The 17,475-nt window shown below is 42.9% G+C and overlaps 1 protein-coding gene across 1 annotated transcript in view; it reads right to left on the reverse strand.

Moving 5' to 3' along the window:
* The window catches only part of LYST (lysosomal trafficking regulator), a 461,445-nt gene that overhangs the window by 357,859 nt on the left and 86,111 nt on the right, over nucleotides 1-17,475 (reverse strand). Inside the window, exons 8-11 of the mRNA XM_075200948.1 lie at nucleotides 16,410-16,560; nucleotides 14,778-14,989; nucleotides 14,489-14,555; nucleotides 5,930-6,039 (exon numbers count right to left, since the gene is read on the reverse strand). Of these exons, the coding sequence (XP_075057049.1) occupies nucleotides 5,930-6,039; nucleotides 14,489-14,555; nucleotides 14,778-14,989; nucleotides 16,410-16,560 (540 nt within the window). The remainder of the gene's footprint in view (nucleotides 1-5,929; nucleotides 6,040-14,488; nucleotides 14,556-14,777; nucleotides 14,990-16,409; nucleotides 16,561-17,475) is intronic.

Below are 17,475 nucleotides of genomic sequence, written 5' to 3' on the forward strand. Positions count from 1 at the left end.
ATATTCTAGACGGGTTGGAGCCAAGGGGCTGGCTTACCTCTGCTAGGAGTAATCTCAGAACTGTACAAAAGGTGAGCTGTGTGAGCATGTAATGTATCATCCTGATGTTCCATCTGACCTGACAACTGATAACTTAAATCAGTGGAACGGTCCTTGTCAGGACACTTGAGCAATAAACATCACTCTGCTTCAAGAACCTGCTTGACAACTTCTTCAATACTGCTGTAATCCTGTCACCTGCCAATTAGACCCAAAAATATAATCCGTTGCCCGTCTGTCTGAGGTTTGGACCCAAGCTTTTCCAGTACCACCGCTCTTTCTGCTACCCATGCAGCTCTGGACAGTGTGATAGGCCGGGGAGGATATATCCACAGCAACCCAGATCCATAGTAAGAGGTCCGCAGTTACCAGCCCTAGTGTACCAGCACAGGAGTACACTAGCAGTGACAGTTACCCAGAAGGAATGAGGTTCTGAGCCCCATAAAGGAGTTCAGTGGTGGCAGCATTGTAAGCCCCTCCTACTGCGGCAAGAGGGTGCATTTGGGATAAAAAAAAAGGAACGGTGGAAAAGTAAGCCCAGCCGGTTCCCAGCAACAACAGACAGGGTGGCATAGGCGGTCCATCCAGTCACAAATTTCTGTCGGTAGCGGTGGGATTTACGCAGGCGGCTTTCCGTGAACCAATCAGGAGAGCCGAATTATTCAGGTGAGAAATAACTGCAGCCAAGAGAACGCACAGGATGTACGATTACACCAACGTGTCCAGGGCGAATCTCGAGACTCTGTGCAGTAAAAAAGGGCATTGACATCAGCCATTCGTCAAACAGGGCGGAGATGAGAGAGGCGCTGAGGAAATGGCACCGACAACATGGTACCCCAGACAGCAGACATTCCTGCTCAACAGCCCGAAGAGACCTCTACCCAGCAGACTTCACCCACACAACCAGTCCCTCTATCCTATGATGAGCGCAGGGCTGCCGGGCTAAAGATCCAGCTGGCGGCCTTAAGGGACAACACATCTACAGCTGAGCGGGCACAGGTCATCGAGGCATGGCGCCAACAGGGAAGGGCACCAGCCTTACAGCCCAGGGGGTAGGCGCCCCCTAGAGGATCAGGACTATTATCTTTACCTTGCCCTAAATTTGAGGACTGTATTTGGAAAAGTGATGAGCACCTGCAGGTTTTTGAAAGGACTTGCAGGCTACACGCTGCACCCAGAGAGGAATGGGTTAAGCATCTGGTGCCCACACGGCAAGGACGTGCAGTGGAGGCCTACCGTGGGGTGCCCATAAAGGACTGTGCGTACTATACTATAGTGCAAAGGGCACTCCTTAAACGGTACACTATTACCCCAGAGATCTATCGTCTGAATTTCCGGGACTTTACAAAGGACTTCCACGACACTCATGAGGAGTTTGCCACCTGCTGCGGGAGTTTGCCAGAAAGTGGGTGTGCGGGGCAGGTGCCCAGACAGTGGATGAGGTAATAGACTTGATGTGCCAGGAGCAGTTTCACAGACGGTGCGCACCGGAGGTGACAGAATGGGTCACACTGGCAGAAGCGCCAGGTTAACAGCCAACCTCAAAGAACTGTACAAACCGGGGGGAGACCCCTCTTCTACTCACCCCAAAAGCAAGTACCTAAACCTTCGGGAACTCCTCGCCAGCCACTGTCCCGCTCCGTTCCTGGGAGTTATCAGAGACCATCGGAGCCGAGGCTGGAGAGAAAGTGCTACCACTGCCGGAAAATCGATCATTTAAGGATGGACTAGCCCCAGCTCCCCAGACTCGTGCCCCTAATCCGAGTCCTGAGGTCTGGCTAACTTGCTTAACTGGCGAAGGTAAAACTGTAGAAACTGTTTCCACCCCTGCCAGACCAGTGGAGTGTGGTGTATCTGAAGATGACTCAGCGGAGAGAGTCACCTGTGTATTTAAAAGACCCCTAAAAACATGTGGAGAAACCTGCAGCTGGTCCAAGTGGGACCCCTGCAGGGTGAAGGACTGAGATACTCAGGGGCCTCAATTAATGTTGTGAGTCCCCATCTTATTGATCCTGCTGCAGTATTGCCGAATCGCACTGCCAAAGTTACTGTGGCAGATGGACTTGAAAAAAAAATGCCTCTGGACTGGGGAGATGGCCAGGAGTTGCCAGATGTTATGGATGGCCTTCCAACTGATGTGATTTTGGGCAACGATGTTGGGCGTGGAATTGTGACCACATTTCTTAACTCTCTAACCCGGCGCCAAGCTACAGTCTTCAGGATCTACACCTGCACAGCCCAGTCAAGAGGAAAAGATCACAGCTGCTAGACAACAGCCATCACCAGCAACCACAGCTTCAGCCAGCCCGGAGGAAAAGACCACATCTGCTATTTCTTCAGGAAACAGCCAGCCCTTTGCCTCTGGAAAGACTACATCCCCTAGCAACACAAAGGATGTTGTCTCTTGCCAACCTGATCTTGTGGGGGTGCCCGGTGATGCTCCTGTCCCTAGCAGTATGCCAACTCCAGCGGTGAGTACAACTGACCACAGTGACCCCCTTTTGACTGACCCCACTTTGACTGACCCTACTCACCCCAGCATAGACCCCCCCTGCAGTGTATCCTGACTTAGACGATAGTGAGGGCCGCAGGGAAGAGTTCAGGGCAGTGCAGCTCTGATTTCTCACTGGAAGGCATGAGGCGCCAGGCTAGTGGCAGCCTTCTAGAGATGGAGGTGGGCAGTGTGACCTGGCGTAAAGTGTTGTTGTACCGTGTCGCTAGGAAGGTAGATAGGGATAGACCAGTCCGGGAACACATGGTGTGGTACTACGGGGCTTTCATGCGCAACTAATGTCAGTTGCCCATGAAATCCCTATGGCAGGACACCAGGGCAGAGACCGAACACTGAAGCGCCTGACACAGAGCTTTTTCTGGCCTGGAATGTCAGATGACGTCCGGGCCTACTGTAAGTCCTGTGATGTGTGTTAGCGTCTTGGGCACCCCAGTGCTTGTGCTCCCCTCAGGTCCTTGCCAATAATTGGGGGACCTTTTCAGCGAGTGGCTGTGGACATAGTAGGTCTTCTGCCTGTGCCCAGTAGATTGGGGAAGAGATACATCCTCACCACGGTGGACTGCGCTACCCGGTATCCAGAGGCTGTAGCTTTGTCCTCCATAACTGCGGAAAAGGTAGCGGATGCGCTGCTAGGAGTATTTAGCAGAGTAAGGTTCCCTTGTTATATTCTAATCGATCAAGGGCCACAGTTCATGAGTGAACTGGTCCAAAGTGCGGAGTGTGGCATCTCCGTACTGCCCCCTACCATCCCCAGACTAACAGACTGTTCAATGGCACTATAAAGCACATGCTACAGGCATTTGTAACTTTGGAGGGGGGGGGGGGGGACTGGGAACGCTACCTGCCGCACCTCCCGTTTGCTTATCGGGAAGTGCTGTAGGAGTCTACCGGTTTCTCCCCCTTTGAACTACTATATGGCCGCAGAGTCAATGGGCCTATTGACCTGTTCCGGGAGTCTTGGGAAGGGGAGCTACCCACCCAAGATGTCTTCTCTGTGGTGGAGTATGTGTTGAAGCTCAGAGATCGGTTAGAGAATCTCATGGGGCTAGCACAGCTAACCTAGTGGAAGCGCAGGTGAAACAGAAGGCAATGGTATGATAAGGGCGCACGTGCCAGAGTGTTTAAAGTAGGGCAGCAGGTCCTTGTTCTGATGCCCACGTGCCAGAACAAGTTCCAGGCTGCCTGGGCTGGACCGTACACGGTCTCAAAACGTCTGAGTGACATCATTTATGTGGTGTCCTTTGATAGCGACGGTAGCGAACCTACCAGGTAAATATGTTGAAGGCATACCACGAGCGTGTGGAGTCAATAGCAGCGTTTGCTGCTTACCAACTGAGGAACCAGGAAGTGACCCACTACCTGACCTCCTCGTGGATGCCAGAGAGGAAGGTGGTGTAGAGGAAGTAGGCTGGGGTGAGCAGTTGAGTGCCCACAAGAGGGAGCAGCTTTAAGCAGTGCTGTGGCCCTTTGCGACTCAGTTCAGTAGGAAGCTCAGTTGGACTTCCTTGGTGGATGCACCATGTGGACACTGGTGGGCATAGGCCAGTTAGGCATCCCACTTATCGGGTCTCACCAGAGGCCAAGTTAAGTATATACAAGGAGGTACAGGAAATGCTTAGGCTAGGGGTGATCCAGCCATCGCATAGTCCATGGGCATCCTCCGTTGTATTAGTTCCCAAGTAGGACAAAACAATGCGGTTTTGCATAGACTACCGCCGGTTGAAAGAGGTGACCATGTCTGATACCTATCCCTTGCCCCGAATTGACGCTCTGTTAGACGAGTTAGCTGGAGCAAAGTATATTTCCACCTTTGACTTGAGCAATGTGTATTAGCAGATACCGCTGACCCACGAGGCTCAGAAATAGTCGGCATTAATCACCCCATTTGGCCTGTTCGAGTTTAAGTCCATGCCATTTGGATGAAGAATGCACCCGCCACCTTCCAGTGTGTGGTTGTTTACCTGCTGGAAGGGTGTAGACGCTTTGCTTAGGCGTACTTGGATGACATTGCCATTTTCAGTAAATCCTGGGAGGACCATCTGAGACATGTAGGGCAAGTGTTGGAGAAAATTCAGTGGGCAGGTATGACCATCAGAGCGTCAAGTGTCAAATAGGGATGTCAGAGGTGCAAATGGGTCATCATGTAGGGGGAGATAGGGTTAAGCCAGAACCAGCTAAGGTAGAGGCAATCCGAGACTGGCCCGGCCCAAAATCCAAAAACAAGTACTGGCCTTCTTAGGGACCTCAGGCTACTACAAATGTTCTGTTTCAAACTTTAGCACTGTAGCAAAGCCCCTGACCGATCTCACTAAGAAGAAACTCCCCAAAGTAGTTGACTGGACACCCGCTTGTGAGCTGGCATTTCGGTCGTTAAGGAAGCCCTGGTTCGTGATTCAGTACTGTTGGCGTCTAATTATGACAAGGACTTTATTGTGCAAACTGATGCGTCACAGTATGGACTGGGAGCAGTACTTAGCCAGGTTGGGCAGGAGCACCCTGTGGCCTATTTGAGCAGAAAACTGCTACACCGGGAGGTGGGGTATGCCACAATTGAGAAGGAATATTTGGCCATTGTGCGGCAGTGAAAAAACTACAACCTTATCTGTATGGACGACATTTTACTGTGGTGACTGAACTTAATCCTTTACAACACACCTCAGGGGAAAATGGCCATGTGTTGTGCTGGAGCCTTGCACTTCAAATTTATGACTTTGACATAATTCACAAGAAAGGAAAGGCTCAAAGCAATGCGGCTGGACTGTCTCGGCAGGAAGAGCCAGAACCTCCGGGTCACCTCCGGTAACCCTAGGATACTGCGGGTCGGGAGCCATATCGTTGAATTTGGCACACTGGTTGTCGCATGGACAAGGGGGGAGGAGGGGTATGACTGGATCACTATTAAATATCTTAACAATAACAGTTTGAGTTGAAGAGTTTCAATCGTTTTCTTACATTGTAGATTGTGTATAAGGAACCTTATTTGGACATGTTAAACCGTAAGGTTCTTTGTCTATGGAATTTCATGGCTTTTTGTAAATGTGAAAATATTGATAGTGAACTTAGAATTTCACAGCAGTTAAAAATAGTGGAAACCAGATGGGCCAAGTGGTTCTTCTTAATCCTTAATAAACAAGAATGTTTACATTGCTCTACTATAGTAGTCTCTACCACCTCTGTTAGATGCCTATCCCACTTGTTCCCTACTGTTTTGATAAAGTAATATTTTCTCAGATTTCCTCTAAACCTAGTACCCTCCATTTCCAGTGCATGGCTTTTTTCACATATCCCCAACTGCCCACCAGCTTTGTAACCGCATGCACACGTCACCGCCGATTGCACCAGCTTTTATCTCACACATTACATTTATTGAATACTTACAATGGGTAAAGTATTTTCCAGAAAACAATGGAGGAAGAGTGCTAGCTCATCTGAACTGATGCTGTAGCTCATTAATGCGACCAGGAGATCAATCAGTACTTCATGAAATTCTGAAATAATGTGTCATAATTATTAAATTAAATTGTTTTACATGATATCAAGATTATTTAATCTAGTTAAAAACCAAATGCAAAGAGGAGAAATAAAGAAATAATATTGAATCCTGACATTTTCTGGAACTGTACTGCTCTTTTGAGCTAAATTATATTAATATACTTTTTGTTACCTGAAACAAAGCACAGTGAAATTGATATTAAGAACTATTATGTCAATTGGAACAGATGGGATTGGATCATATTTGTTTGAAAAGCATTTTGGCAGTATATAATAAGAATTAAAATTAATGAGTCACTCTCTGATTGCTTCCATTTATTAAATGGCATGAGACAAGGATGACTGTTGGTATTTTTGCTATGCATGGAGGTACTTTCAAGAGCCATTGGAGATAAAGTAGATATAAATGGAATAAAGAATGAAGAGGGAGAATGCAATCTAGCTCCTACTTGCAATGATTATAAACACAGTCGTCTCTTTGACCCACTCAGCGGGTGAATTCCAAAAAATTGGAAACCCATCATATTTTAAAATAAAGTCAAAATCTAAATACGTGGCTCTGAACATCACCACTCCCATACATATCACAAAGGGGCTACAGAGAGCGTTTAATTAAATCTCAGAATAGAGGTCTGAAAATATAATTACAACATTTTTAATCTAAAACTCCTTCGGATTCTAAAAGTCAAATTGGAATAAGAAATGGCAATCACCTAAACTTTTGTGGACTGGGAAAATAAGTATTAGTAAAATGAACAACTTACCCAAAACCTTCTATTTGTTACAAGCACTGCCAATACAGAGATCTAGAAAATTCCATCAGATACTTTGATTCTGTTGGGGGGAGGGGGGTGTAAAGGGACCCAGTGTTCTCCCCAGCACCTATTTCCCGGTTCCTCCACCCGACTGTTTTTACTTGCCACACGGCTCTTGGAGCCAACACAGTCCTATTATAATAGAAGACACCATATTTTCTCCTATTAGAACAGGCACTATGTGAGCACTATAGCCAGCAGAATATGTTAGACCACTGACCATCAGTCTGACCAATCCTGGCAGGTGTGGGAAATAAACTCCAAAATGTTTTAATATTATTGCAAAGTATTACACTGCCTCCACTCAGCTACTTCTTTTTTTAAGTAATTATTCTTTATTGAGTTTTTAAAGGCAGTATGGACAATTGAGAATCGAAACAAAGGTATCAAAAGCTAAACCACCAAAATGTTTAGTGATATTACAGCAAAACAAACAATCATAAGTACAATATGTTATGAGAGAAGAACGGAAAAAAGAGAGACAGGAGGAGGAGAGAAAAAGGAGGCAGGTAAAGAAGGTGGAGGGGGGAAGGGAGAGGAGGGGAATGTGGCTTCCTGGGAGAATAAAGAGAAGAGACAGGGGGGGGGGGGGGAGTATGCATTAACTCAGACTACTGCTGGATGTGTGTGTGTGTGGGGGGGGGGGGGGGGCAGAACTGATCAGGGAAGAGTATTTTCCAGAATCTTGAAAATTAAGCCATAAACACCAAGTTGTATAATAATCAGTGAATTTATCTGCTGATAGGACTAATTCATCCATTGATCTATAGAATTCTAACCGTTGAAACCAGTCTCGAATGGACGAGGGCATATGTGATCTCCAGTGAGTTGGTATCACTACTTTCGCAGCTGAAATGAGATATTTTAAGATAGGATTTTTTTGAAAGGAGAAATTGGGGTATTGGTCTTGTTAAGGAACCAAAACTCCAGGTTATAAGAAACTTTGTCTACCACAATTTCAGCAGTTAACTCTATGAGCTGAGTCATAAAGAGACGAAGAACCGTGCAGTCCCACCAAAAATGTATGGGAGTGACCAGGACATTATGGCACCACAAACAAGAATCAGACACTCCACAATAAATTCTAGCTAGTTGGCCTGGGCACCTAAACCATCTTGAGAGAACTTTATAATGGGTCTCCACAACAGAGTTTGCATGGGTGGTCTCAAAGACTGCTGGCCAATCTGCCTCTTGTACCCCGCCTCCTAAGTTCCCAGGTCGTAGTGAATTTGTGCAGAGACAAACAGGTTTTCCAACAGGAGTTTATAAATATTGGAGAGTAAATGAGGGGAGAAACTTGAGGCCAAGCACATTGATTCAAAAACTGTGAGATCTCAACCTGTGTCAGTACAGGGAAGCCTGGCTGATAGGAAGTGCTTCATTTGGAGATATCTCCAGACTTTGGAGTGGGGGTGTTCCTATTTAGCTTGAATGTCACCAAAGGAGGGCACACTCGATGAGCTAGTCAGCTGGCCAACACGTGTGATTCCTGCCTGAACCCACATCTTGAATGTGCTTACTTGTGGACTTGGAGGGAATAATGGATTGTCAAATAAAGGAGACATAGGTGAGATGGTTAAGGAGATGTAGGGGGCTGTCCGGAGTCTGGACCACTTTGAGATGGTGAGGCCAATGGTGAGAAATCTGATAGTAGCTAATTTGCTCTGCCAGGGAGTGTACTGGGGCAAAGATGAGAGATATGATCCCTCAATTGTAGTCCACTGTTTCTTGCAGCTGGGATACATCCATTCAAGAATCCTCCCTAGCACGACAACTTTATGGTAAGAAGGGACATGGGGAAGCTGGAGTCCCCCCAAGTACCTACGTCTATAGAGGACATCAAATTTAAAACGGGGCCTCTTCACAACCCACAAGTCCCTCAACAGTCTCTGTAAGTTGTTGAAACATTTGTCGGGAATGTGAATAGGTAATGCTTGTTGTTGGTGTAGAACATGAAGGAGGATATTCATCTTAACTATGTTGATTCGTCCTAACCGCCCCTCTCTCAGGTCAGTACGCAGCCTAGTTATAAGGGGACCAATATTAAGGTCAAAAAGTAACAATAAATCTTTAGAGATAAACACCCCCAGATATTTAATATGGGCTGAGTGCCATTGGAATAAAAATGCCTGCTGGAGACCCTCAACCATGGGAAAAGGCAAGGAAAATTAATTGCCACCGATTTATAATAGTTGATTTTGAAATTTAATAGGGAACCAAAACGCTGAAATTCTTTGACTAAATTGGGAAGTGATATGATCGGATTGGTCACCACGGCGAGGAGATGATTTGCAAAAAAGCGCTAGTTTATAGTCTACCTTCCCCAATTGTACAGTCATGGCCAAAAGTTTTGAGAATGACACAAGTATTGCTTTTCACAAAATTTGCGGCTTCAGTATTTTTTCAGACCTTTTTGCCAGATGTTGCTATGGTACACTGAAGTAAAATTACAAGCATTTCATAACTGTCAAAGGCTTTTATTGACAATTACATTAAGTTTATGCAAAGAGTCAATATTTGCAGTGTTGACCCTTCTTTTAAAGACCTCTGAAATTCATCCTGGCATGCTGTCAATTAACTTCTGGGCTACATACTGACTGATGCCCCCTCATTCTTGCCTAAAAAATGCTTGGAGTTTGTCAGAACTTGTGGGTTTTTCTTTGTTCATCCGCCTCTTGAGGATTGACCACAAGTTCTCAATGGGGGGGAGCTTCCTGACCATGGACCCAAAATTTCGATGTTTTGATCACCGAGCCACTTAGTTATCACTTTTGCCTTATGGCACGGTGCTCCATCATACTGGAAAAGGCATTGTTCGTCACCAAACTGTTCATGGTTAGGAGAAGTTGCTCTTGAATGTTTTGGTACCACTCATTATTCATACCCTTGGCTGAGAAGCAACCCCACACATTAATGGTCTCAGGATGCTTTACTGTTGGCATGACACAGGACTGAAGGTAGCGCTCACCTTTCCTTCAGCGGACAAGTGTTTTTCCAGATGCCCCAAACAATCTGAAAGGGGATTCAGAGAAAATGACTTTACCCCCTCAGCAGTCCAATATTTGTCCTGGAGAGAAGTGGCTTCTTTGCTGGCTTTCTTGACACCAGGCCATCCTCCAAAAGTATTTGCCTCATACCTGCCTGCTGCCATTCCTGAGCAAGCTCTGCACTGATGGTGCCCTGATCCCACAGCTGAATCAACTTTAGGAGACGGTCCTGGCGCTTGCTGGATTTTCTTGGGTGCCCTGAAGCCTTCTTCACAACTATTGACCCTCTCTCCTTGAAGTTCTTAATGATCCAATAAATGGCTGATTTAGGTGCAATCTTACTAGCAGCAATATCCTTGTCTGTGAAGCCTTTTTTGTGCAAAGCAATGATCATTGACTGGTAGGTGTTTTCAAATCAAATTCCTCCAGACACCCGTGCTCCGATAACATTGACTAGTAGGTGCTGCCAGATTAGATTCCTCTAGGGAACCGTGCTCCGATATTACATTCCTGTTGCTCCACAACTGTGTATATTTGTTGATATTAGACATTTTTACCCATTGCTGGATATTCTGGAGGAACCGCATCATTACTAACTAATGAAACATAGGTGCACCTATATCTCTATATACACAGAATTGTGTCTTCTTTATATCTAGACATTGTGCTTATTCGGAATGTGCATCCATCAAAACAATGTTATTTGTGCATTTTTAATTAATATATTTGTTTTAATAAATGTTTATTTACGTTTCTATCCACAGAGCAATAGTAGTTTTTTGGTGATCGGAGGAACCATTGCATTATTATTTTGTTTATTTTAATTTGTAATTTCGAGGACACAGACCTTGTGCAGTGGTCCTCACTTTCATTGCCATATCGAGCTCCAAGGGATTTTCTTTTTTGCTTTTTAATATCTACAGATGGGAGAGACTGTTCGGTAGCAGTAATTGCAGAAATGAGTGCTTGCAGTGTAAACTTGTGCCACTGGGTGGAGCTGTGAGCACATAAAGTCTATTCTACTCCCTGTGTGAAGCAAACAGGGATTTAAGAAGAGAGTGTTGAAGGCTTAATGGGACTGAATCTGTGAAACAGACTATTAAGATTCTAGTACTCCAATGTAAGCCTTCTATCTTCTAGAGGAAGAGAGGCAGTAACAAAAGATTCTTTTGCCTGCACCTGGTATGGGACGCACAGGAGATTGACAGCTGGGTCCCTGCTCGAGATTTTGGTGCCAACTTTAGCCGGAAAAGAAGGGAAAATTGCTGCCTGCCGACTTCCGGTGTGATTCAGCCGGAGAGCATCACGGGGGTCTGATGGGCCAGGCACTCTGTAACTACCGGCAGCACACATCGATCACCCCCCAAACCACAGGGGCCACCACCTCCCTGTAAGAGGCGCCACACTGCGTCTCCACCACATGTTGGGGACAGAGAGCTGTGACCTTGGATCAACACAGGTGGTGCAGTAGGTGCGGTATTGGGGGGTCACTGAGGGGTTAGACAGCAGAGATCTGCGTCCCTCAGCTAGCTTTCCGTTACTCACTGCAGTCTGCTCTGTCATGTGCCGCTGTCCTGGAGGTCCAGTGTCCAGCGGGTGGAGAGCTGCATGTCAGTCAACTATGGAGCCTGACTCTGGGGCTTCAGAAAACCATCCCTAGTGGTGTCTTAGTGCTGCTCTGGTTACAAGGCTTGATGGGCAAACCACCCCTGGCGTGCCAGCCTATGTGGCCAGCATATTTTTTCCAGCTACACACGGAGCTCCTCCACGATGCGATCAGCCGGACAGCTCCCAAGCCACGTCCCCCCTCAACATCCAATCATAGGACCTACATGTGCGTGTTGGAGGTAATTAAAACACTGGAAATGAATAGCTCCCAATATCTAACCTTGTTAAGTCACAACCCGAAGTTTCCACAAAGTCACTCCTCTAGAACTTTAAAACCATAATCACAATCAAGAATCTTCCAGATCAGCCAGCTGGTCTCTCAATACAGAAACATTTAAACATCCTTCCAAATATAACATGTTATTCAGGACTTGGAAGAAAAAAAAAGTGATACACTATAATGGGATCTTAAAGCATGTATTTTTTGCAACTGGACAGCGTAGACACACAATCGCTCTTATTTATAAATTAATTGTAATACAATACTCTGAACTTCTTTCTAAATATACAGAAGCCTGGAGTATATCTACCCATGGATAATCAAATAGCATTTCAGTGGCAGAGACAATTTAATGTGGTTTCCAGGTGGAATAGATGCATTCTTGGCAAAATGTTCCCAGGTCTTTCAGGCCAATGTGCTCACTGGGAACCCCTATTCATATTTGGTGGACTTGTATCAAATTGACAAGGTTCTGGTGAGAATCACATTTCTGAGAAAATCAAAAATACTTTTGACTCCAGAATTTTGGTTCTTAAATCTAAAGAACACAGATCAAGAGATAGAATAATAAAAAGTTTGACTTTTATATGTTGATTGACATAGCTTCCTCGGCAACTGATGGACACAACCAGTTAATAAATACCTGGTCCTACTGGTTGGAAAACAAAGAATCAGTACAAGGAACACAGAGACGTCACTTTGACCTTCCATCCAACTCCAACCAGACTTTTTTATTTTTCTTTTTTTTAAAAAACTTCTTCAGAGATGTGCAACTGGAGCAACTTACTTACCCTGAATACTAAACTATTTTTCTGACTGGAAATTAAATTTGGCATTACAGATTAGTCCCTGCAACCCTAGCCCCTTCCACAGTTCCTCTCCCTCTTATATTTTTTTCTATTGTAGGTTTCTATTCCATGAATTCAATTCCCGACCATGGCCTTATCTGCGAGGAGTTTGTTTGTTCTCCTCGTGTTTGCGTGGGTTTCCTCCGGGTACTCCAATTTCCTCCCACAATCCAAAAACATACTACTAGGTAAATTGGCTTCTATTACAAATTGACCCTAGTCTCTTTGTGTGTGTGTGTGTGTGTGTTAGGGAATATAGACTGTACTAATCATCATCATCATCATTTATTTATATAGAGCCACTAATTCCGCAGCGCTGTACAGAGAACTAACTCACATCATTCCATGCCCCATTGGGGCATACAGTCTAAATTCCCTAACACACAGACTAAGGTCAATTTGTGAGCAGCCAATTAACCTCTCCGTATATTTTTGGAGTGTGAGAGGAAACCGGAGCATCAGGAGGAAACCCACGCAAACACAAGGAGAACAAAAACTCCTAACAGATAAGGCCATGGTCGGGAATTGCACTCATGACCCCTGTGCTGTAAGGCAGAAGTGCTAACCACTTAAGCTACCATGCTGCCCACTGATATGAGTGAGTTCTCTGTACAGCACTGTGGAATTTGTGGCGCTATATAAATAGCTGCTAAGTTAGTATTCATGCATCTGATTATACAAGATATTAAAATTATAGTTTATGTCAAGTTCTCATGATAATAATCGATATGAGCTGTTAAATATGATTTTTTGTTAAGGCCTCATAAAGCCTTTGTTCAGCCATTTTATTGTAACTTGCATAGAAATATTATTTGCTAGAAGAGATTATTCATTTTTCTGCTGATTTGCAGTCTTACAAGATGTGAGCCCATGGCCTTGAAGTTAAGATGACATAGAGAACACCAAAATAAATGTATCAAGATATGAAACAATGAGCACTTTTCATATCCAGCTCGTAGTATGGTAGCTGTGCCCTTGATGTTGGACATCGCATACCTCCAGCTCCCCTTGAGATAAAAATAATAGGCTCATCTGTCCTTAGAAGGGGGGAGAAAGTAAACATCTCAAGAATACGTGAGAAAGTTAATTAGTAGCGCTTCCCATAGACATTGTATACATATGACGTAGTATTCATTTATTCAGTAGGCTATAAAAACTTGCATCTTTGTATCAAAAAACTAGAGAATATTCCTTGTATACAGAACTTGGTCTGTGTCAATTCTCTCCAGCTGATTGAAGCGCTTCCAGATATACTTGACACCACAGGCAGACTTGAGTCAGAATTTTAAATCTAACAGAGCTCATATCAGATGTGTTTCAATTGATGTTGTTCATTTAGACTATTTTTCAATACCGGTAAACTGATATCAGTTGTAATATTTGTATAGTTGTTTTTAAATAATATTTTTTTATATAATAAAACTAATCAATTAAGTCAGTCCCATATTTGTTTTCTTAAATTTCCTTTTCTATGAGGCAATACCAGCATATTGCTGGTATTGCCTCATAGAAAAGGCAATACCAGGCTACAGACAAATTTTACTCACTAATAAGAATTTTGCTGCTAGATATCCATTAGCACTCGATTATATACTTTTTGGATCACATGTAAAAAAAAAAAAAAAAAAAAAAGGCATCTAGATATAGGCAAACAACAGTGGTGTGTTAGATACCAAAAGTTATATTTTCTTTGCATTTTGTTTTTAACAAAACCTGTGTTTTGTTCCCTTAATTGTACCACTGCACTGCAATGTGTTACTGATGTCTTTAACCACCAAACAAACCTACAAATTTAAGCATAAAACATCTGTAGTTTTCAAAAAGTATTTCAGCATAATTATCCTTCAAAGAAGCAAGAAACAATATATACCTCATTAATTTTAACTGTTTTTTTTGAAAACACTCACCTTTTACCCCAGGATCAGTACTTGCTAAATTGAACTGAAATCCCATTAGTAAGGTTTTTGTTGTTCCCTTCAAAAAAAAAAAAAAAAAAAAAAAAAAGGCATGAGACAAATGTGAACTATAGATGCAAGCATTTATATCTATGTCTGTCTACCATAATCTTTCTCTCATGCATTCACTTATCTTTTGCCATTGTTGAAACTCAGTTTGCCTTTCACTTCCGCATCAAAATCCCCTTCTCTAGAATTTTCTCACCCATTGTAACCATTCAAAGACATATGAGCAACTTACTTGCTGTACTAGAAGTAAAGTGTTTTTTTTGTTAGTCTTCATAATTTTCAAAAGGGTATGGAAAACACTGGTAATCAAGGTTAGGTTTGTATGATCTCCAGAAAGTAAATTCAGCACTACCGCACATATTTCTGGATATAATAGTTCTCCATCGCTGTTCAGATCTATTTGGTTACTTGTGCTTCCCATTTCTTCCAATTCAACTTTCACTTCTGCATTAATGCATTAAAAATATAAAGGTAAAAATACAAGATATACCTAGGAAAACTTTAACATTTGTTGATAGCCAATGGACATTTCTGCACAAAAAGAAATGTTTCTGACTAAGTGTTTATTCACATGCAAGTCTGCTGTCAGTTTTCATGACGCACAATCCATGAAAAATAAATTTATACCATCATGTTCCATTGCCACCAGCAATGCTAATAATTTGAAAATATTTTTTTGAAACCTAAAGAGTCCAGAACTCTGTCAGTCCAAGACGTAGGTTTGAAAAGTAATTTAATGAACCAAGAGACAAGTTTAACAAATATTACTTGGCAAGCAGCACATTATAAACCCAGTTACAACATATCACCACAAAGAATGTTTATAAGAAAACAAAGTGTCTAGAAATGTAAGATTTTTTTTTTTTTAAAAAAAAACCTTCAAAAATGTTCCACACAGATGAGAATTATTCTGGATAATGTATAGATTAAACATACAAGTCTTTAAAAGAAAGAAAAAAGGTAGCACATATTGAAACACCCCTTTCCAGACAAACCAGAAGTGGTTTGAGGGAAAATCACCCCAACAGTGGTAGGATCCTCCAGAATGCAATGCAAGTCATTAGACAAAATTAATCATATCCACCTACAGTAGATAACATTCAAACTCCAGGCGGTCTTGGAGGATGATGGGACTTCTGGATTAAATGGGGGATAGATAGTTTGTCCTAAACTTCAAAGGCCCCTGGTATGGCATCCCTGTGGCTCTGCTAGCTGGAGATCAGAAGGTTCCCTACCCAAATAACTTTGATCTTGGAGCTCTCAATAAGGATGAAACCAGTTTTGTTTCATGCATTGCTATATATTGTTTAACACAGACAATAAATTTGATTTGACATATTGATTTAAAAAGACTCTACATCTTCAGACATTTTCTCACCATACAGTAAGAACCACTTACTAGGCCACAGCTGCCTTCTGAGATCCTCCACTGGGTACATTGACGGACTGCTTAAAGGGGGGTGGTACAGGGCTTCTTACAGAAAGGTGAACAGTCTCTTTCATTTTCAAAAGTCATCAAAAGTTCTTAGAGTAGGAAACTTTAAACAAGTATAAAAAAAATATGCAGATGCAATATTGTTTAATGAGGTAAACTGAGTAAAATGGCAGTTTATTTTGTTTAACCTGAACATCCATGGAAACTATCAAAAGTTAAGGGTCAATAGAATTCCCCCTTCAATCCTTAGCTATATTGCACATTCATCACTGCAATAAACTGCACTCCATCTGCGAATGGTTATTGCTCAGCACTGCTTTAAAACAACTGTATATCTTACTTTCCATCTGCCTTAGATGGGTATTAAAGAGCAGATTTGCCAAAGATCGATAATTTAGGACAGTATCATTTGAATTGCTTAAACTATACCATCATCTTCGGAGGCATCCTCTGGATTACTTTCACTGTCTGCTTCATATCCCTCTTCCTCTGCAAAATGACTTAAGTCACAACTGTGCACTTCATCTGCTTCTTCACAAATATCTCCATGTTGTACAACTGGCTGATCAGTTTTGTGTACCTACCAGAAAACAGTCACATGGGAGGTGTTTCATTATTAGAAAAAGTATTAAATATTATAATAATATATAAGGATTAAAGATGTTCACCAAAAATTATGGTAATAGAAAAGATTCAAATTTAAATACATTTCACAGAAAAAGTAACACAGGAGAAACATGTTTTTGTTGCGCAATGAAGCACATGGGGCACATCAGGCACACAATGCACTTAATCACAACACAGAACATATCCATTAATGGGATCAAAGCCAATATGGACACCAGAACATGCTTTAATGAAATGAAATTTGTTAAATATATCAGCAGTATTACTTACCACATAGCTGTTTTGTCATCAGCTATCAGTTATGTGTGCTTTATAAAAAAGCCCTATCTAGTTAAACAATGTACTATGTAGTGTACTATGCTGCTTGCATGCACTGCAATATGATACTACAGTATAAAGTACACATTATATTAAGACAAAGGCAATTATTTGTTATCACATGTCATCACATTAATTTGCATAACATTTTTACGGATGATCACTCGTGACAGTTTATCAATGGTTCATGTGTGCACTATAGACTAACTTTATTAATCTGTGCTGTATTATCAGGACAGAATCGGTGGTATGCAGTAATACATGAAAATATCAGTAATCTTTATAAATGTTACCTGGGTACTAAGTCTCCATAATTGTAACCAAGATATTCATGAAAAGGCACGTTCGTTAAGGAGCCATTTCGGTCATGTACTCACGTCTATTGTGTGTATAGTTTTACTTTGACACTTAGGCACTGCTATGGTAATATAATAATCTACCCAGCGGGAGGATATCTGCACTGCTCCCTCCACCCCGGAAGACCAGCCTCTCTGCCCCAGGAAGAGCCAGGACGATGGCCTCAGCTACCCCAGCTCCTGCCTCCACCCCT

This window comes from Mixophyes fleayi, chromosome 3 (genome assembly GCF_038048845.1).
Source record: "Mixophyes fleayi isolate aMixFle1 chromosome 3, aMixFle1.hap1, whole genome shotgun sequence".
Taxonomy (NCBI): domain Eukaryota; kingdom Metazoa; phylum Chordata; class Amphibia; order Anura; family Limnodynastidae; genus Mixophyes; species Mixophyes fleayi.